The sequence below is a fragment of the Loxodonta africana genome, chromosome 19, assembly GCF_030014295.1.
Source record: "Loxodonta africana isolate mLoxAfr1 chromosome 19, mLoxAfr1.hap2, whole genome shotgun sequence".
Classification (NCBI taxonomy): domain Eukaryota; kingdom Metazoa; phylum Chordata; class Mammalia; order Proboscidea; family Elephantidae; genus Loxodonta; species Loxodonta africana.
The window spans coordinates 28,380,442-28,403,394 of NC_087360.1; the positions used below are offsets into that span (position 1 = coordinate 28,380,442).

The window sequence follows — 22,953 nt, forward strand, 5'->3', positions numbered from 1 at the left end:
AAAGATATCACTTTGAGGACTAATGTGCACCTGACCCAAGCCATGGTATTTTCAATCACCTCATATGTGTGCAAAAGCCAGACAATGAATAAGGAAGATGGAAGAAGAATTGATGCCTTCGAATTATGGTGTTGGCAAGGAATATTGAATATACCATGGACTGACAGAGGAATGAACAAATCTGTCTTGGAAGAAGTATAACCAGGGTGCTTTTTGGAAGCAAGGATGGCACAATTTTGTCTCAAGTTCTTTGGACATGTTATCAGAAGGGATTATTCCTTGGAGAGGGACATCATGCTTGGTAAAGTAGAAGGTCAGCTAAAAAAAGGAAGACCCTCAATGACATGGACTGACATGGTGGCTGCAACGATGAGCTCAAGTATAACAACAATTGTGAGGATGGCACAGGACCGGGCAGTGTTTCGTTCTGTTGTACATAGGGTTGCTATAAGTTGGAACAGACTTGAGGGCACCTAACAACAAAAGTCTCACGTTGGAGTAAGTTTAATGCTGTGTTCCTCAGGGTGTATTCCTGTGCTCTGTGAATTAATATATTGTGCTTCTTAGAGATCCCTGTTGCAAAAGCTTTCATGTATCAAAATTTCAACAAAACAACTGAGATTTCAATTCTTGACAGTGAGCACTTCCCAGCCCAACCTAGAGAAAAGCTACTTGTCTCTCCCAGGCCCCATGACCTACTGATTCCTTCTGTCAGTAACAGATACTTTTACTTAATAGACCTGACTTTGTAATGATAGTAGTTATATCGAACCTTTTAAGAGTCTATCTAAACAATAAGGGTTTCCCTTTAATAGGATATTTTAAAAAAATAGAACACGAACTGTCTTCTACAGAATCCCTCTTCCAGGAGATGTGAGCAAGCCTTTCTGTCTGTGGTCAAATAATTTCAGATACTAGATTCCTTTTATGAAATCCATCCTGCACATTACGATATGAAAGGCTGGGAGAAATCCTGTATTAACTTTGTTTAACCCAATGTTTCACATTCACTTGACCATGGGAAATACATGTGTTTCAACATCTATTTTTAGCATTTCATTTGTTTGGAAAATATGAAACTAGATGATTACTTCTGTTACTTTGCCATAATGGCTGTTCTTCCCACTAGAGGAGCTAGCTGATAGAGCTGATTCTTTCTACCTAAATTCGTACAGTGGGGACTAGAGAGTGGCTCTTCAAGCCTTGAGAACTGGTGTTATTTTTGTGGTCTTTGCACCTTCTTAAACTGAGATCACTCTGTATTTAAGTGAACCGTTATAGACAGCAGCACTGGAAGAGGAATGCAGGGCATGGAATGACCTCAAATACCACAAGATGGTGGAAATGCTCACCAACCTTGGGTTACAAAACACTAGCAACTCCAGAGTTCCCATGGCCAAGCCCAATCCATTTTGATTTTGATCAATCTGAATGTCCAGGGTCTAGCCCAAGAATTAAACAGTTTCCTTATCATTTAAGAAACAGTCAGTTGTTCTTCTGCCTGTCCTTCACTGGCAACCCTTGGCACCATGTAGATTAGGAACTGTTCTCAGGGTGGGATATTCATTCCCTTGGGGCGCTCTGGCCACTGTTGAAACCACTGAGTGCTACAGTAAATCATTCCATAACTGCTTGGAGCAGAAAGCCAAACTCATTCATTCTCTCTCTCTTCACTCCTCTGCAATTCTTTCTAAGACCAAAGTGTTCTCTCTTGCATCATATGTTGTTTTTCACCTCGGGGGTACAGTGTGTTTCAGTAATAGAGAATGCAGTGACTTTGCTGCTTTCTAATTTCCATTTCCGTAGATCCTCTAAGAATTGTAGATGGGTATGCACAGTTTCTAATCTTCCAGTGTGGTGTTTGTTTTCCACCTAATTTATGCAGATGCCTCATCAGAGAAAACTCATCCTTTTGTCCCATACCCAGTTTTTTGTAACTAGCTACCCAACATTTTCTTTAACGGATGGGTATGTTTGAAGCATTTGTAAATTACTTATGACTTTACTCTTACACTGAATAAATTTTATTAATGATCTTTTTTAAATCACTGTTAAGCCAGTTGGCCTTTCTTATTAGTGACTGGTGATAATCCTTTTTTCAAACAGACCTTTATTAACTATTGCAGATAAGAAGCACGGTATCAAAAGAAATATGCATCTTCCTGTTGCAAGCTTACATCGTATTGATCTGTACTGTTTTGTCTTATCAAAGTTTAAGGTGTGAAAGTGTTTTTTTTGTCCTGCTGACAGGAGGCCTTGGCAGCATTGGTGGTCATTAGAGCATGTAGCAGCTAGGGGACGTTGTGTCTCGTTTACAGGCTTCCATTCCTATACCTCCTGCCCTACTGCTCCATGTTGGGATTGTACCTCCCCCACCAGATTGTGAGCAGGAACCTTGAGTTCATCATCTTTTATCCCTCATGTGCACTAGAGTCCTACAGTAAATGTTTGTTGAGAGAATGATGAGGGCGTTTTAGCCAAGTATGTCCAAACCAACAAAGATTAATAAATCCAAGGATTCTTCACTCTGGAGGGCTCAGAGAACCTGATCCTAAGGAGATGATACAGGAAATAGGTACATACTAACACTAACAAGTGGTCTGACTTTGAGTAAGTTGCTTCACTTTGTACTTCAATTTCTCCATCTGGAAAATGAATGATTAATAACTTTTCATCCCTTCAAGTAATACTATAAAGGGAAAAGAGAGATGAGAGCATGGTGAGCTCTTTAGAGGAATAGTCTGTACTACTCACTCATCGTAATTACCACTGTTATTTCTCTAGGGTGTACAATGTATTCAGTTTACCACATCCACAGAGGAGAACTAGCTGGAGTGGAGAGTTCATACTGGTGAAACATGGAAGATGTGGTTGACTAGGCAGGGTGAGCCCAGTTTAGAGCTCAGTTGTTCAGTTTGGGGAAGTTGATGGGACTTTGTCCTAAAGAGTTACCTCTGCCTTCACCCTACCCCAGGTACATGAAGTAATAGCTTGAGACAACCGGAGACCCATGACTAGATCTCCGTTGAACAATGTAGAGATGATTTGAAGTCATTGGACATAGATCGTATTACTTTAAATTCCACCTCCTCTACCTATATTCTAGTTTATTGTCCAGATGTCTTTAAATGCTATTGAGTGCACTGGTTAAGAGCTTTAAAATGGTTGTCTATATCCCTTAAACTCATATTGTATGACCTAAACCATTGAGCTTTTAATTAGGACAGTTGAATCAAATACCTACTGGCAGATGTCTGTCATCAAAATCCTTTTTATTATTATCTTCCTTCAGTAACTTGGTCTTGTTTTAATTATGCTTTAAAATCTGCACATATTTCGTATGGTCTAAATAATGTAAACAAACTAAAAAAAATTGCCAGAAACTATACTACAGTGTTAGCAATGATTATTTCAGACAGTTACTAGGTGAGATTAGATAAGATAGATATAGTTTTCTCTGACTTTTTCTTATTTTATACACTGAATATTCTAACAGGAATCTTTGGCTATATGTGACAGAAAATCTGGTTTATAATGGCTTAAACAGATAGGGGTTTATTTTTCTCACAAAACATCAAGTGTGAGGCACCTGACATTGCTTCTGTGGCTTAAGGATACAGGGACTATGTCTCTGCAATCCTCTTGGCCTTTCCTTCCTGCTGGGCCCTTATACCTCATAGGTATGGCTACTGAAGCTCCAGACATCATGACTTTTTCAAATCAGGAGAAGGGCATGGGGAGGTTACACACAGACAGCATGTGGTTACTGAGTTACAGAGCCAGTAGTGAGCCAGCTGCTTCTGTATCCTTTTATCAGAAAAACAAAAGTTTTCCCTGAAATTCCAGAAGACTCTTGCTTTTGTCTCGTTGACTAGAATAGTGTCACTCAACTAATCCTAGCTGCAAGGGAGGCAGGGAAAGTGAATATTTAGCTTTCCAGCCCCTGTAAGCAGAGGGCAGGCACTAGAGAAGAGGGTTGAAAATGAGTGCTAGGTAAGCCAACTTTTCCTGTTTGCCATAAGCATGTACTATTTTTATAATTGAAAAATATTAAGATTATTATGTAATTTTTTAATCTACTATGAGATTTCAACAATGTGAAAATACATGCAGTGAAAGGACTAAAGGAAAGCCACTCAAACACGGAAGTTGTCTGCTCTGGGTCTTGAGGCTAATGGTATTCCTCATCAGAATTGCCCACTGGCTGCTGTATGTGATCAGAGGCAGAGAGATTGGGTGATTCCTTTATATATATGTGGAAGAAGTGGCTGGTTGAGACATGAGTGTAGATGGACAGGTGACTAGGCTGGCAGGATAGACAAATAGGTTGAGATGTGTCATGAATCAATAAATGTTTGGGAAGCCCAAGTTTAGGTGATTTCTCTAGGTTTCTCTGATCCTGTGAGTCTACAGCTTGAATAGAGGAGGAAAATGGAATTTCAGATTTAAAGTGGCTCACAGGAGCTTTCTAGAAAGACATGTTTAAAAAGTATCTCTGTGATGTGCATAAGCGAAGCAGCCTCAGAAGCCTCCAATTTCCTAAGAGAATCCCTCTCAATTAAACAAAAAGGGACTAAAAGCTGAGAACAGTAAGTGGATTCACAGTTTCGATCCCGTTTTGCTCTTTTCCATGTTTTTAGATTTGCCCTAGCCAAAAGCCCGCGTGCTAATAGAAAAATGAGCAGAATATGTGAATCACTTGTTTTGATAGCATTACACTTAATCTAGCCAGAACCCTTCACACAGTCACACAGTTTGAGTTTTCAACCCAATGTAAATTTTTAAAATGTAGCTTTTCAGACCTAATTGCCTCAAGAAAGCAGATTTTCATAATTTGTGCTCCAGCTTTGCTAGAAAATCCATCTGTCACTGCAGTTGAATTTGCAAAGTGAAATGCTTTTGAAGGGCCATTTGGCGATCTCTTGCTCCTGTTCCCTTTTCTTGTCCATTTCCAGGGCGCCCTGTTGATCTGTGCAAGCTGTGCCACCCTCTCATCCTCCCTGGTTGGAAGGCTGCTGCCCTGTCGGATGAGCTTTGTCCTCGTCCCAGGTTGTGCAGCTGAATTCTACAGCAGTTACTGTGCCTCGGGCTCTTAGAGGGTCAAAGTAACTCAGGGGGAAGATGCTTGGCCAGGAAGTGGTGGGCCTGAGGTCAGGCCCAAGTTCTGTAACTTAGTGGCCACATGTCCTCTGTGTATGTCCTCCAAAACAGACCCAGCCACCCTGCCTTAATTGAAGTCCAAGGACTTTGAAAACTGACCAATGCCATAAATATAAGACTTAATTTGGCTCAGTAATTCAACAGACATATTTTAGAAGCATTGAGGTTCAGGTTATCTGATGTATATTCGGCAAGATTCATCCAGTGACAGTTGAATTTATAGGACTAAAACCTAGGTGAGGAATCTGAGCTGGAACTGTATATTTGGTAGTCACACAGCTCTTGGTGTGATAGTATTCAATGAGGTTACCACAGGAGGAGTTGTATATTATTGTCACAATTATTACTACTACTATTTTTATTATTTAAGGAGCCCTGGTGTGCACTGGCTAAATGCTCTGCTGCTAACCAAAAGATCAGTGGTTTGAACCAATCAGCCACTCTGCAGGAGAAAGATGTGGCAGTGTGCTTCAGTAAAGATTACACTCTTGGAAACCCTATGGGGGCAGTTCTACTGTGTCCACATGCAGTCACTATGAGTCGGAACTGACTTGACAGCAACTAACAACAAGTGGTAGATCCAGGATTCGAACCAGGCCATCTGTTCCAGAGTCTGTGCTTTTAACCATCATGCTGTGCTATAAGTATACCTGCGTATGGTAGAAAGTTTGGAAAAATAAGAAAAGCATAAAGAAAAGAAAATTACCTATAATCCTACCACCCATTTTAGTGTATTTTCTCTGTGTGTGTGTGTGTGTGTGTGTGTGTGTGTGTATACAAAAGCAATTAATTTAGTGGGACTGTTTTCTCACGTGGTACATGCTGTTTAATATCTCTGGCCTCACCCATAAACTGCCATTTAATCTCCCAGACATTACTGTTCCTCTACATTTACAAATGCCCCTTAGGCGGGCCTTTTTTCCCCCACCCCTTAAACACACACTTGAGGACACATTTAAGGAAATGGGCCCCATTCTCACATCACATGCAGAGCTTGGGTGTAATATTCTCAGAGGCCATAAGTTGGCACTCTCCGTAGGTGAGATGATCTAGTGTTGAGTTCTTTTTGGTACTCTATTAGGAAATATGACCTCTAAGACCTATGGTGAATTCCACTCTATTGCAAAACAATGCTAGAGGGAGAAGCAGATTTAAATTTCGTTGTTTGTAATATCAAGGACTATGGTAATTGAAGCTATTTGGAATAATTCCAGTACCGTAGAAAACTGAGCATCACACCTTGGCATTCACTGTTGCATTTGATCTCCATAGTAACCTTCTAGGATAGATGAAAACACAAGGCTAGGAGAAATAGTAACTTTCCTAAGAGCAAATGATGGTGAAGTGGTAGAACTAGGAATAATGATCTTCTGATTTCGATCGCATTGCTTTTCTACCATAAAGCAGTGACTACTACTTGCAAGTAACTGGCACTTCTGGGTCAGTAAGCTGGTAGAACAGAGCCCACTAAACAAACTACAGAGCTTAGGCAGAAAAGTTGAGAAGCGGCAGGCTAACGTGGTAGGCAGATTACTAAGGCAAAATCAGCTGAACATGCAGTAGATGTTTCAGGGTTATTTGCTTGCTTGCTTATAATTTCTTTCATTCCATAAGAGATTTTATTTCACCTACAATGTCAAATGATGATGTAATAGAAAATCAAGACCAAGAAAATACAAATAAAAATAGGAAACCAAGACCAGGGAAAAGAGCCCAAATATACAGCTCAGAAGGCTAATGTAGTTGTTACAGTAGCGTTTCATATTTGACTCAGAGTTTCCTGGTGGCTCAAGCAAAAAGAAAAATACATAATTCTCATTACCCAAAAGATGGAAGAAGTTAGCGTTTCTCAGAGGAAGGAAAGCTGAATTCTAAAGAAAGTCTTCAAGAGGGATTTTTTTATAGAGGATTCTGGTGACAAAATGCATGGTTCCTCAGTAAAAATGTTAAAACAAAGATTATAATGGATTTTTGTGTGATTTTTCTAACAGTAACCTTTAATAAAAACAACCAACTTTCTTGTTTCTGATGCATCATGTAAAGAGCTTTGATATCATCATTTCTGTCCTAGCATCAAGAAAAAAATTGAACTAAAACTAAAAATCAACAATTCTCCTTAGCTGCATCAGAGAATTGAGGTCACAAAGCAAACCAACATGCTGAAAACTATAAAGATAGGCAAATACAGAGAATTACAGCTTACAGAAGCAACTGATGCCAGGAATTGATATGAAAAAAAAACAGTAATTGATGAACTGCTGGAGGCTGAGCTTGATATAGCTTGCAAGTTAAAAATTCCTGGGAGACAGAGACCTCCTAGACATAACCAAATACCTCACAGGGTTGGTTTACTGGGTTAAAGGACTTGGGACCATAGTTTTATAGGACAACTCAGTCAATTGGCATAACATAGTTCTTAAAGTTTGGTGAGTAGCATCTGGGGTCTTAATAGCTTGCAAGCGACCATCCAAGATAGTCTCTTCCCATCTGGAGAAAAAGAGAATGAAGGAAACCAAAGACTCAAAGAAGAAACTAGTCCACAGGACTAATAGCCCACATGAACCACAGCCTCCTCTAGCCTGAGATCACGAGAACTAGGTGGTGCCCAGCTACCACTATCAACCATCCTGACGAAGGATTTACAATAGAAGGTGCCTGATAGAATGAGAGAAAAATGTAGAATAGAATTCAAATTCCTAAAAAAGACCAGAGCTACTGGACTGATAGAGACTAGAGGAACCCCTGAGACTATTGCCCTAAGATACCCCTTTAACTTGGAACTGAAGTCACTCCCAGGGTTCTCCTAATAGATTGGCTTATAAAATAAACCATATCACCCACGAGGAATGTGTTCCCTTCAAAAATCAACTATATGAGACCAAATGTTCAACATTTACCCAAAAGCAAAGATAAGAAGGCAAGGAAGGAAAAGGAAGCTAGATTAATGGAAGCAGAACAAACTGAATGGAAATAAAGAGAATGTTGACGTATTGCAAAAATTGTAACCAATGTCATGGAACAATTTGTACACAAATTGTTGAATGGGAACCTAATGTGCTATGTGAACTTTCACCTAAACCACACACAGACACACACAGACACATACACACATACATACACACAAACTCCTGGGAGCCCAGTCTTAGGAGAGCCCCCACACTTTCATGAGTTTTTACTTCCAGGAGCCCTACCAGGTTCTCATGATGAAGATCAGAGAAATAAGAGAAAAATTCTCACATGCCTTGAGCAGGGGGAAGGACAGTAATCATTCTGAAACACACACAGGGGAAAAGTAACCTGTTTGAAATAAGCCCAGACCATTCTGCTCTCCCTTACCATCAAGAGATAGAAATCCAACTGCTTTTTCTTTTTACTAGAAGCCAGAATTTCTGCATAGTTTGGTGACTTATTTCTTTCTGGGAATAGAATAAGAAATCACAGAAATTTAGAAATAGGAAAAATATTGTAGGTCATTCAGCCCAGCCTTTAATACAGTGGAACCCTGGTAGTACAGTGGTTAAGAGCTCGGCTGTTAACCTAAAGGTAGGCAGTTCAAATCCACCAGGCACTCCTTGGAAACCCTATGAGGGCAGTTCTACACTGTCCTATAGGGTAGCTATGAGTCGGAATCGACTCGATGGCAATTGGTTTGGTTTTTTTTTTTTCTCTTCAGGTACCAGGCAAGCAAAAAGAGAGTGGAGTGAAATATTAAAAATGTTAAAAGAAAAAATCCACAAACTTAGAGTTATTTATCCATCAAAATTATCCTTGAAAAGTAAAAGAGAAATAAAGAGTTTCAGACAAATGGAAACAAAGGAATTTGTTGCCCGTAGACTTCTTTCAAGAAATGTTAAAAGAAATTCCTTGGACAGAGGAAAATAGTATAGGTCGGAAATTCAGATCTACATAAACAAAGGAAGGACATACAAGAAAGAAAAAACGAAGGTAAAGCCTTTTTATCTTATTCTTAATTGATCTAAGAGATAACTTTGTTCAAAATAATAACAGCAATGATGAGTAGGGTGATTGTAGCTTATGGATAAGTGAAATGCATGACAGAAATGTAATAAAGGACTGGAGGGAGGAAAAGGGGATACTCTATTATAAGGTGCCTGCACTACCCATGAAGTAGGCTAGTGTTATTTTAAAATGGACTTAGTTATAAATGTATATGTGGACTCTAGGGCAACCACTAAAGTTTTTTTTAAAAAGATGTATAAGTGATATGCTAAGAAAGAAGAGAAAAATGGAATTATATAAAAAGCTAAATTAAAACCCGAGAAGGCAGAAGAAGAGGGGCAGACTAGAAAGGAAACAAAGAACATGTACAATGAATAGAAAATAGTTACAAATATGGTAGATATTAATACAACTATGTCAATAATCACTTTAAATGTGAGTGGTCTAAATATACCAATTAAAAGAGAGAGACTGACAGTAGATTAAAAAAAAAAAACTCAATTATATGTTGTCTACAAGAAACCTACTTTAAATATAAAGACACAAATAGATTAAAATTGAAGGGATGGAGAAAGATATATTATGTTAACAAATCAAAAGAAAGGTGGAATAGCTATATGAATTTGAGACAAAGCGGATTTTAGAGCAAGGAAAATTAGCAGGGATAAAGAGAGACATTACTTAATGATAAAGGGGTCTATTCTCCAAGAAAACATACCAATCTTGAATGTGTATGCACTTAACAACAAAGCATCAAAATATGTGAAGCAAACATCAGTAAGAATATAGTTGAAGCCAACGACACCATCAGTCTACTGGATCTAATTGGCACTTATAGAATACTTCATCCAACACACATTCTCCTCAAGCTCACATGTAACATTCTCCAAGACAGACCACATGAAGTGCACCGTAACAAATTTAAAATAATAGAAACCATACAAAGTTTGCTTTCAGACCACAAAGGAATTAAATAAACTAGAAATCAATAGCAGAAAAATATTTGGAGATTAACAACACACTTCTACGTTCACACGTGGGTCAAAGAAGAAGCCTCAAGAAAAATTTAGAAATATTTTGAAATAAATGAAAATACAAGTTATCAAATTTGTGTGATGCAGCAAAAGCAGTCCTTAGAGGGAAATTTATAACATCGCATGCATGTATTAGAAGAGAGATCTAAAATCAGTCATTTAAGGCTATATGAGAACTCTCTACTATCTGCTCAATTTCTATAAACTCAAAAGTCCTCTAAAAAATAAAGTATTAACGAAGAACAAAACAAAACCTAGGACATAATGACAAAGTTCAGTTTGCTGAAACCTGTTTTCTGTGGGTCCAGAGTCATTTGGTTCAGGTTTACAGGTTTTAGTGGTCTCACTTGATCCAGGGCATAGATGGCTCAGGAAACTTCCGTTAGCTAATGTCTTTCCTCTCCCGCAGATTTTGGTGAGACACAGTTTTTGAAATGCAGGCTGTAACAAGGGCTTGGAGGGTTGATATTGATTGGATGTGAGGATGTGCTAGGTTCTGTTGCAGTAACAACAGCTCCCAAATCTTAGTGGTTGTTAAAACAACAAAATAATATATTCATACGAAGCCCATGGTGGGTTCATGCAACCCTCAGGGCAACAATTTGATCCAGGCATGCTGTAGCTCCATCTTCCTGTAGCTGCACCACCTGGAATCCACAGCTTCTGCAGTCCATGGGGAAGGGAAGAGAGAGCATAGGATGTTGCATTCCAGTTCATGAACACTTCTGCCTGGATATAACATTTCGCTTCTACTCAAATTTGATTGGGCGAAACAAGTCACTTGGCCATACCTGACTTTTTGGACATATGGCAATACATTGCCTACATATCTGGATGTAGAAGAGAACCAGATAGTGGGGAACATTAGTACAGTCTGCCAGTCAGGGCCAGAAAGGCAAGGCAAGCCGATTGAGTGAGATGAGACAGCCACAGGATGAAAAGGACAGGATGCCTCTGAGCTGCCAGCTGTTTCGGGCCTGGCTGGAGCAGTAGAGGGAGCATGGGGCAAGAGGGGGCAGCTGTGATGGTGGCTGGATCCTGAAAGTCCATAAATGCTGTTTTATTTGGTCTACACTTTACCCTGCAGGCTGGAATAACTTTCAGAAGGTGCTCTGGGGAGGAGGGACTTACCCACCTTCCAAGTCTCAGCTCCAGGGAGGAGCAGAAGCAGCTATCTCGGCATTTCAGTGATTTAACCCCAGGCACTGGGAACAAAAGAAATGTTTGTTTCACTTTGAATCTAACCCCCTATTATATTCTCTGTGCTGTGAACATATGAGGGTGCCTCCCTTCTCTTATTGTGGTCCAGGACTAAAACCAGGCACACTGTGCCTTTTCCAAACAGTGACTAATGGCGGGGCTTGGCCAGGCAGGCCCAGCGTATTTTTCACTCTGCTCTGGGCTTCCCCCCAAGTTCTCTCACAGTGGCCTGGCCTGAGCCATCAGGGATGGCTGTGGCTAGCACTTCCTACCTCATTCATCAGCAGGGCTCTCTTTCTAGCCACGTCCTTTTTAATAGTTTTAATTATTACTTCCCCTACTTCATGGCACAATTAATCTTTCCCACTGCCTCAGGATTTACAGCGGCACAGGCCCAGGGAATTTCTGAACTACTTACCTGCAGACTTGGTCTTTAACTATCCAAGGCAAAGAGAAAGTGGGGCTACATATGAATGAAAGCAGTGAAATACCCATAGGCTCCTGGACTCCAGACTGGCTTCTTGTCACTACTCATTTTACCCAGGGCTTTGGTTGGTGGCAGAGGAGGACTAGTCTGGTTCCATGTAGCCTCAAGGGGTGTCTCCAGGGTCCAGGGATTGAGCAATTAAGACCTATTTCTCTGTCGAATGTACTTTATTCCCGCCAAGTTAGGTTAAAAAGACAGTTTCCAGAGGAGTGTGTTGGTGGGAGAGAGGGGTGATGTGGCAGGGATTTCCTCACAACCTTATTACAGGAGCTTCTTAGAATTGCAACAGAAGGGGAGGGCTAATTGGGGTCTGGGACAGAAGAGCCACTGAACTCTCAATGTCACTGAAGACATCCTAAATTGCTATTGAAGCAAAGAAGATAACAGGCTAGTAACTTCAATTATCCTTTGGAGGAGCAGGAAGAGCCTGGTAGGTTTGGCAGAAAAAGTAGACAGATGTAATTAAGATAAATGATTGAAGACAAGATGCGTGATCGCCCAAGAGTTCTCCAAAGGTGTTGCCCACATAGATGATTACATCTGGTTCCTTCTACTACCTTGCTGAGGCTCTCAGGATTTGCTGGCCTCAAATGTATACTTCTCTACTCTCTAGATATGAATTTAGCCAGACCATCGATCATTCTTATATAGCTGCAATGAGGTTGGTTTGTCACAAAAGTATACTAATGTTAATAAAGAAGAATGGGCACAAAATCACATCTGCCTTTCAATAGATGTTCCAGCTAAGGGAAGTATAGACCGCCGAGTCAGATGAACCTGGCTTCCAGTACCAACTCTGCCACTGAGAGCTATGTAAGCCTGCGTAAGGAACCCTGGTGGTGCAGTGGTTAAAGCACTCAGCTGCTAACTGAAAGGTTGGTAATTTGAGCCCACGAATCGACTCGACGGCAGTGGGTTTGGTTTTTTTGGGGGGTTTTGTAGGAGAAAAGACCTGGCAATCTGTTCCCATAGAGACTACAGGCTGGAAAACCCTATGGAGCAGCTCTATTCTGACATATAGGGTCACGATGAGTCAGAATTGACTCAACGGCACACAACAACAACAATAAGCCTGAGTAAATCCTTGAAGCTTCTGGGTCTCTGAGACCATGATACTGACCTCACTGGAATGTTTCCAGGCATAAATAAGATCACTGAGTAGAGAACCAGGCACAGAGAGTTTCTCAGGAAAACCCTACCTTTCAGGAAAATGCTTGTAGCTGACGTCATATGATAAGTAATTTTGAAATTATCAGTCATTTTAAAATATCTGAACCTTTGCTGTCCTCCACTGGCAAAAATAATGGTACATAAATGTCAGGTAACCTGAAAATGAATTAGAAAAGACATCCAACTGGTTATGCTTCTAACGTAGACTTGTTCTCATGTCTTTGACTGCAGCCATCTGTTTACTGAACAGATATGTCGGCTCTTCCTCGTCCCAAGCTTTGAAAGATTTTAAGTACAATGTAGAAGAAGTATGTGTGAAATATATATCCTTGAGAGGGAGAGGATCCAGGGCACCTAAAGATGTTCTAGGCTTGGAATAATGCGCCCTCTGGCAAGAACTGGGGCCACTTTTCCAAGTGAGGACAAAGATTGGGAGAAGCAGCCAAGATGATGCAATGCTGTTTCTATGGAGCAGTTTTCTCAGCTGTTTTTACCATCCCCTTGCACCTTGCCTCTTTGTAAGACATAGAATACCACCCTATTAAAGGCAAACTAGATATCATGACTATTAACAAATCAAAGTTGTGCAACAAAGTGCTGTGTTGTTTTCAGTCTACACATGTCACCTCCCAATTTTGAGAGGGATAAGTAGAGCTATAGATCTTTCTCTACTTAGATCCCAAAGACAGAAATAAGGAGTTACACTAGCATAGTCAGGACTTAGCTATGAGAAGTTTCCTGATTCCAGAAGGGGCTACTGAAGACTACTCAGTGCAAACCTCTCTCCATATTCTTTATTAATTGATTTAATCTTCTATTATGGAAAATTACATACATACACACACATACACAGGTCAAGAGAATAGTGTAAATGAACCCCCTCATACCCATAACCAAGCTTCAACAATTATCAACATTTTGCTAATCTTGTTTCATTTATTTTCATAAACATACTCGCACTCCCCCTACCCCCTCCCACCGTGCCATTTCATCTGTAAATACTTCCATATGTATCTCTAACAGATAAGAAATTTTTACAGCATCATTACTGTCCCATATCACACCTAAAAAGACTAATAACAATCCTTCATGTCTCCTGCTTATCTTGAAAGCAGGTGGACTGTGCAGCTGAGGGCACTGGGGTTGAGAAATCCCTGCCTCAGCTTTGCCATGCCTCACTTCCTCTCCCTGGACCTTGCTTGTGTCATTTATAAAGTGAGCCTGTGGGAGGGCCTCTTCCAGTTCCCATATCCTATGTTTTCTCTGAGAATAGCTAGTGATTTGGCTTGGATGGAGCAGAACTCACTTTGTTTGAAAACAGGGAAAGAATAGATGAGCTCTTAAAGCCCCGTTTGGATTGCGCACTACTAATATTATAGTGTTAATAAACAGAACAATAATATTTTAAATAAAAGAGAAGAGGGCTCCCATCATTTGTGGAGTTACGCTGAGGCCCTACTCTCAGAGAATTCACAAAATGAAAGGCAGCAAGAATTCACTGCTAAAATGCTCAACTTTTTAGTTTTAATAGAATTCCTTCTGCCTGGCTTGTGTTACTAATTCCTGTCCACAGCTCCCTTAGTCTTGGTTGGTGATGGTTAATAATAAAAGCAAAACGTACTGAGCAGTTACTATGTCCCAGGCACTTGTGCCAACTTCTCATAAGCATGATCTCGTTTGGCCCTCATAACAGCCCTTTGAAGTAGGTGTCTTTATTCCCGTGGCGGTGGCCACTCCTGACCCCTAGGTGGAGGCCTCCTGTGGTGATGTATAAATTCATACCCGTGTGTCCCTTCTCCACACGTCCTGTGAGAACTAGGCTTTGTGAGGATCTTCTGCCCCACTAATCTTCATTTAATTCCCCTCCCTGCAGCACGTTGTCACCTAGTGGGCCTCTGCTGACAGGCCCTCTGTAAGTCTTCATCTGAGTGATGGCCCTGGAAAATCAAGCTGTGGTCTCAAAAGGGAAGGAGGATCTGCAGATTATCTCCTCAGCGTGTGCACTCACTTTGCTGGCAGCTCTCAGGGCTGCTTTTATGTTGTCTCAACAAAGAGAAAGGCTGCCAAGAGAGTGTAATGTTCTGTTCAGAATCCTCCAGGCTGGCAGTGTCAGGAGCAGCAGACACACAAGGGCAGGTGAAAAAAAAAAATCCCCTCTCAGCCAAGTCCAGCTCTTCTTACCCTCGTCTGTGTGGAGAAGTCTTTGTTGGGATAATCAGTTGTCCTATGTTTCTTTATAGGCCCTTGGAAGTGGAAGAGGAGGAGAAGGGGGGAGTGCATTGGGTAAGCTGGCTGGAGTTCAGATCATTTTGTCATACCCAGCAGGCAGTTTCTTTCACAAATCAATGAACCCTGGGTAGCCATTATCATCCCAACTGCTCCCTATTAACTAGCCCAGACTCTTAGGCCATAAGAGTAAGAGATAGAATTCCTTTCCTTTCTCTAAATACCCGCTCGTACCATGTGTTTAGATAGCATGTTATAGTTTACAAAGTATGTTGATGTACACTATTATGTTTCTCATACCTTTTCTTTGAGATGAGTATAACCTAAGCTTATTAATAGGGAAACAAAAAAACCAAAAAAGTTGCCATTTAAAAAAAATAAGCAAACAAGGGCTCCGAGCCTGACTGTCTTAAAGACATTCAGCTGAATGAGGCAGGCTCCAAGCTTGTAAAACAGAACTGACTTTGAATGCTGTGCCTTTTCCATTATAGTGTGCTTTCCAGATGCTTAGCTAGCATCCTGTAGAATGGGGCTCGAGGAGGGCGGAGGGCGATAGCCAGGAGGCCTGTGTCTGTGGTGGGAGGGGGCATACATGAAAACCAAGCTCCATCTGATTGCCTTCTCTGAGGGTATCACTGCCCAGCTTCCATGCTGCTGTATCTTATCTCTTCTCATTCTTACCTTAACAACCAACAAGTGATCATACTGGCTTAAAAAAAAATCATTGCAATAAAATGCAAATCTATGGAAAAAAATGCAAAGACATCACCCGTGGAAGAAAGTGCTCAGAGGCTCTGACACGCGAACATTCCTGCTGCCGAACATTCCTGCTGCCGTCACTGGTTGTGTCCATAACGATGGACTCCTGGCTGGACAGACACTTTGATCCCCATTTTAGAAATGCAGAGGCCTAGGTGAGAGGGAGTAAATGATTCATTTCCTCTCAGGACACCTGGAAATTTGAAATCTAAAAGGTTTCTCTTTAGCTGAAAGCAGTTTAAGAATACATGTTAAATTCAGGTTTTTGGAAGTGAAATGTTTCTGTCACTAACAGTTTTTCAGTGTTAAAAAGATTCCAGCATGAACAACAAAAGAAAAAAATAGATAAATTGGACTTAATCAAAATTAAAAACTTTTGTGTATCAAGGGGCATTTCTTATGAAAGGGAAAAGACAGCCTACAGAATGGGAGAAAATATTTGGAGACTGTGTATTGGATAAAGGGTTTAACATCCAGTATATATAAAGAACTCCTACAACTCAACAACAAAAAGACTACCCAATTAAAAAAATGGTCAAAGGACTCGAATAGACATTTCTACAAAGAAGATATACAAATGGTCAAAAAGCACATGGCAAGATGTTCAACATTGTTAGTCATTAGAGAAATGCAGATTAAAACCATAATGAGATACCTCTTCACCCCTACTAGGATGATAAGTATTAAAAAACATAAAACATTGGGGAAAAGATAGTCTTTTTAACAAATGGTGCTGGCATAACTGGATATCCATTTGCAAAAAAATGAAACAGGACCCATACCTCACACCATGCACAAAACCTAACTCCAAGTGGATCAAAGACCTAAACATAAAGACTAAAATGATAAAGATCATGGAAGAAAAAATAGGGACAACCTTAGGAGCCCTAATACAAGGCATAAACAGAATACAAAACATTACCAGAAATGATGAAGAGAAACCCAATAACTGGGAGCTCCTAAAAATCAAACACCTATGCTCATCTAAAGACTTCACCAAAAGAGTAAAAAGACCACCTACAGACTGGGAAAGAATTTTCAGCTATGACATCTCAGACCAGCGCCTGATCTCTAAAATCTACATGATTCTGTCAAAACTCAACCGCAAAAAGACAAACAACCCAATCAAGAAGTGGGCAAAGGATATGAACACACACTTCACTAAAGAAGATATTCAGGCAGCTAACAGATACATGAGAAAATGCTCTCGATCATTAGCCATTAGAGAAATGCAGATTAAAACTACGATGAGATTCCATCTCACTCCAACAAGGCTGGCATTAATCCAAAAAACACAAAATAATAAATGTTGGAGAAGCTGCGGAGAGATTGGAACTCTTATACACTGCTGGTGGGAATGTAAAATGGTACAACCACTTTGGAAATCTATTTGGCGTTATCTTAAACAGTTAGAAATAGAACTACCATACAACCCAGAAATCCCACTCCTCGGAATATACCCTAGAGAAACAAGAGCCTTCACACAAACAGATATATGCACACCCATGTTTATTGCAGCTCTGTTTACAATAGCAAAAAGCTGGAAGCAACCGAGGTGTCCATCAACGGATGAATGGGTAAATAAATTGTGGTATATTCACACAATGGAATACTAGGCATCGATAAAGAACAGTGACGAATCTGTGAAACATTTCATAACATGGAGGAACCTGGAAGGCATTAAGCTGAGCGAAATCAGTCAGAGGCAAAAGGACAAATATGGTATAAGACCACTATTATAAGATCTTGAGAAATAGTATAAACTGAGAAGAACACATACTTTTGTGGTACGAGGAGGGGAGGGAGGGAGGGAGGGAGAGGGTTTTTTACTGATTAATTAGCAGATAAGAACTGCTTTAGGTGAAGGGAGGGACAACACTCAATACATGGAAGGTCAACTCAACTGGACTGGACTGGACCAAAAGCAAAGAAGTTTCCGGGATAAACTGAATACTTCAAAGGTCAGCAGAGCAAGGGCGGGGGTTTGGGAACCATGGTTTAAGGGGGACTTCTAAGTCAATTTGCAAAATAATTCTATTATGAAAACATTCTGCATCCTACTTTGAAATGTGGCGTCTGGGGTCTTAAATGCTAACAAGCGGCCATCTAAGATGCATCAATTGGTCTCAACCCACCTGGAGCAAAGGAGAATGAAGAACACCAAGGTCACACGACAACTAAGAGCCCAAGAGACAGAAAGGGCCACATGAACCAGAGATCTACATCATCCTGAGACCAGAAGAACTAGTTGGTGCCCGGCCACAACAGATGACTGCCCTGACAGGGAGCACAACAGAGAACCCCTGAGGGAGCAGGAGATCAGTGGGATGCAGAACCCAAATTCTCATAAAAAGACCATACTTAATGGTCTGGCTGTGACTAGAGGAATCCCGGAGGTCATGGTCCCCACACCTTCTGTTGGCACAGGACGGGAACCATCCCCGAAGACAATTCATCAGACATGAAAGGGACTGGACAGTGGGTGGGAGAGAGATGCTGATGAAGAGTGAGCTACTTGTATCAGGTGGACACTTGAGACTGTGTTGGCATCTCCTGTCTGGAGGGGGGATGGGAGGATAGAGAGAGTTGGAGGCTGGCAAAGTTTTCACGAAAGGAGAGACTGGAAGGGCTGACTCCTTAGGGGGAGAGCAAGTGGGAGTAAGGAGTAAGATGCATATTAACTTATATGTGACAGACTGACTTGATTTGTAAACGTTCACTTGAAGCTCAATAAAAGTTAATAATAATAAAAAAAAAAAACAGAAAACAGAAAATAACAAGTGTTGGTGAGGATGTGGAGAAATTGGAATCCTCATGCTTTTCTGGGGGGATATAAATGGTGCAGCTGCTGTGAAAGAATTACCATATGATCTAGCAATTTCACTTCTAGATATATACCCAAAAGAATTGAAAGGAGGAACTCAAACAGCTGCTTGTATACCAGTCTTCACTGCAGCCAAAACATGGAAACAACCATCAACAGATGAATGGATCAACAAAATGTGGTTTATCCATTATTTGAATATAATTTGGCCATAAAGAGAGATGAAGTTCTGATATATGATACAACATGGATGCTCCTTGAAAATGTAATGCTGAGTAAAATAAGTCAGTCACAGAAGGGCAAATATTGTAGGGTCCCACTTATTTGAAAGATCTAGAATAGACAAGTGCATAGAGACAAAAGTAGATTAGTAGTGGTTTGTTACCTGCCGTTGAGTCAGCTCCAACTCGTGGCTACTTTATGTACAGCAGAATGAAACAGTGCCTGGCCCTATATCATCCTCACAGCCACCAGCATGTTCAAGACCATCATTGTGGCTATCATGCCAATCCATCTCACCGAGGGTCTCCAAGCCCTCATTGGCCCTTTACTTCACCAAACACGATGTCTTCCTCTAGCAATTGATCCCTTCTGATGGTGCATCTAAAGCAAGCAAGTTGAATAATGTTCTGTAGTTATCTATAAGGTTTTAATTGGCTAATTGTCAGAAGTAGATTGCCAGGCCTTTTGTCCTAGTCTGTGTTAGTTTGGAAGCTCTACTGAAACCTGTGCATCATGGGTGACCCTGCTTGTATTTGAAATATCAGTGGCGTAACTTCCAACATCATAGCAACATGCAAGCCACCACAGAGTTTCTAATCTTGAGATAGGTTCTTAAAAACTCCAATTCTTTGAGCTGACTCTTGGGATACCAGTGACATATCCAACCCAGGGAAGTGACCAGACTCCATCCCTAGGAATGTTATTTCTCTTATTGTATCAAAGTTCAAAAATACTTCTAGTAACTTTTAAACCAAGAGTATGTTTTCATCATAGACAAATATATAAAATACAGATAAGCAAAAAGAAACTGTAATTCTACCACCCAAAGACTACTGTAAACCTTTAAATTGTTATATGATATGTATATGTATAAATGTAAACTGTACATATACACAGATCCTATTTTTTAATTAAAATGTATTGTTTTGTAACTCTGTATCCCCTTAACAATATGCTGTAAGCTTCTTCCCATGTTAATAAACTTGTGCTCACCATTTTTAATGACACCATGTTATTACATTATATAGAATGTACCAAGATGTATTTATTTTTAAATTGTGAAATATTTTGCTCATGCAAAAACATGCACAGAAAAATTACGTGTAGTTTAACTTCTACCACCTCAGGAATTCCTCGATGGCGGTGGGTTTGGTTTTTTTGGTTTTCTATTTATGCTATATCTTATTTTGAACCGCTTCTAAAAACGATAGCTCAGCTTAGCCACTATAGCAGAGTTTGTTAGGATTGTTTAAAGTGTTCTTGTTGTTGACTGTAAAACAGTATCACAGAATTAAAAGAGGTTTTAAAACAAAGATCATTCAGATCGCATCATCTAACAAGGAAACCATTTTCTGCTTCTGCATACTTCCCTCAAGGCCTTGTCCGCGTACACACTGATTTCCATGTTGTTGTCTCAGGGAGCACAGTGTTGTTTTCTGCTATTTCCAGTTAACATTTTTTTCCCATTTTCAGCGTAGACTTCATAATTACATTTTTAATGACTACATAATCCTCTGTTGAGTTGATGTACCAAAATTTACTTATACAGTCCCCTGGTGTTTGGCATTTAGATTTTTCACTAATCCGCCCCTGCAGTGGAGATTGTCATGCGTATAGTTGTGTGTCTGCTGACGATTGCTCAGGAAGCATTCCCTCCTGTGTATAGGACTGCAGGACAGAGTCTTGATCGTGTCTGCTGTGCCTCTCGCCCTGCTGCTTCCTCCTGGACAGGTTGTCCCAGTTTACGTCCCCAGCAGTCTGTGTGTTTACCAATCTCAGTGCAATCTCCTCACACAGGGTATCATTTCGATTGGTTGTTTGCTAATTTAGTAGATGTACAATGGTACTTGAAGGTTGCTTTATTTTCCATTTCTTTGATTAGTAAAAGAGATGAGCATTTTGCCCTGTGGCTCCGCTTTGTATTTCCTTGGATGTGAGTTGTCTGTCTCCACTTCCCACTTCTTGGCCTGTTTCTGTCAATTGGGGTCTTGACTGCTTTAAATCAAATCGGGTGAAATCCTTACATACAACAGTTATTGAACTTTTTCATCTGTGTTTCATGTATTTCCCACTGTTGTGTTTGCCTTTTAATTTTAGGTATGTATTTGTAACAGATTTTTATTTCTGTAATCAAATCTGTCCGTGTTTTTTTCTGTTGCTTCGGGCATAGGAAGCTATTCCCCCTCTGGAGAGCTGATAAATATTTAATTCTACCTTCTGTTCTTTTAAATTCTTTAATTCATCTGAGTTGTATTTTAGTATAAATTGAGTGGCAAATTAAAATGTTCTCCTAATCAGGTATTCAAACCTTTTCCTGCTCTTTTATTCTCTTCTGCAGGAATAATACACCAGATGAAGGGCGATTATGACACTGCACTGAAACTCCACAAGACCCACCTGTGCATCGCCCAGGAGCTGAGTGATTACGCTGCTCAGGGGCGGGCCTACGGGAACATGGGCAACGCCTACAATGCTCTGGGCATGTATGACCAGGCGGTCAAGTACCACCGGCAGGAGCTACAGATCTCCATGGAAGTGAACGACCGTGCCTCACAGGCCTCCACGCATGGCAACCTGGCCGTGGCCTACCAGGCCCTGGGTGCCCACGACCGGGCCCTGCAGCACTACCAGAACCACCTGAACATCGCCCGAGAGCTGCGGGACATCCAGAGTGAGGCCCGGGCCCTCAGCAACCTAGGCAACTTCCACTGTTCCCGGGGAGAGTATGTCCAGGCTGCCCCCTATTATGAACAGTACCTCCGGCTTGCTCCCGACCTTCAGGACATGGAAGGAGAAGGGAAGGTCTGCCACAATCTCGGCTATGCCCACTACTGCCTTGGGAACTACCAGGAGGCAGTGAAGTACTATGAGCAGGATCTGGCACTGGCCAAAGATCTTCATGACAAATTGAGCCAAGCAAAAGCCTACTGCAACTTGGGCCTAGCGTTCAAGGCTTTGCTGAATTTCGGCAAAGCTGAGGAATGTCAGAAATACCTACTGTCCCTAGCCCAATCCCTGAATAATTCCCAGGCGAAATTTCGAGCCCTAGGGAACCTGGGTGATATATTCGTCTGTAAAAAAGATATCAGCGGTGCAATAAAATTCTACGAGCAGCAACTGGGCTTGGCTCACCACGTGAAGGACAGGAGACTGGAGGCCAGTGCATATGCCGCCCTGGGCACTGCATATCGAATGGTCCAGAAATATGATAAGGCCTTGGGCTATCACACACAAGAACTGGAGGTCTATCAGGAGCTGAGCGACTTGCCAGGGGAGTGCAGAGCTCATGGGCACCTGGCAGCTGTCTACATGGCCCTGGGGAAATACACGATGGCCTTCAAGTGTTATGAAGAGCAGCTGGATCTAGGGCAGAAGTTGAAGGATCCAAGTCTAGAAGCCCAGGTCTATGGCAACATGGGCATCACAAAGATGAACATGAATGTGATGGAAGAAGCCATTGGCTACTTCGAGCAGCAGTTGGCCATGTTGCAACAGCTCAGCGGAAATGAGTCTGTGCTGGACAGGGGCCGGGCCTACGGCAACCTGGGGGATTGCTACGAGGCCCTGGGGGATTACGAGGAAGCTATCAAATACTATGAACAGTATTTATCTGTTGCCCAGAGTCTGAATCGCATGCAAGACCAAGCCAAGGCTTACCGGGGCCTAGGAAATGGACACAGGTAAAAAAGAGGACGAATGTGGTTGAAAAACCTGCAAATAGAGCAGTTGTGATGGTAAAGGCAACCTTGTGTCTGTGTGGTAGTTTATTGACTACAGAGCATTTTCATACACGTCATCTCATTCGAGTCTTCCAACAATTCTGTGAATGAAGCAGGTGGTATTATTACCCTTAGGTTATGGAGAAAGGAACTGAGACCCAGAGAGTTTAGACTGATGCCCAAGATGACACA

At 41.1% G+C, this 22,953-nt stretch overlaps 1 protein-coding gene across 2 annotated transcripts in view; it reads left to right on the forward strand.

The window, feature by feature from the left end:
* Positions 1-22,953, forward strand: part of TTC28 (tetratricopeptide repeat domain 28) — a 780,748-nt gene that overhangs the window by 601,031 nt on the left and 156,764 nt on the right. For both annotated transcript variants that reach the window (XM_023559275.2, XM_010598769.3), the window contains one exon: positions 21,381-22,722. In XM_023559275.2, the coding sequence (XP_023415043.2) occupies positions 21,381-22,722 (1,342 nt within the window). The remainder of the gene's footprint in view (positions 1-21,380; positions 22,723-22,953) is intronic.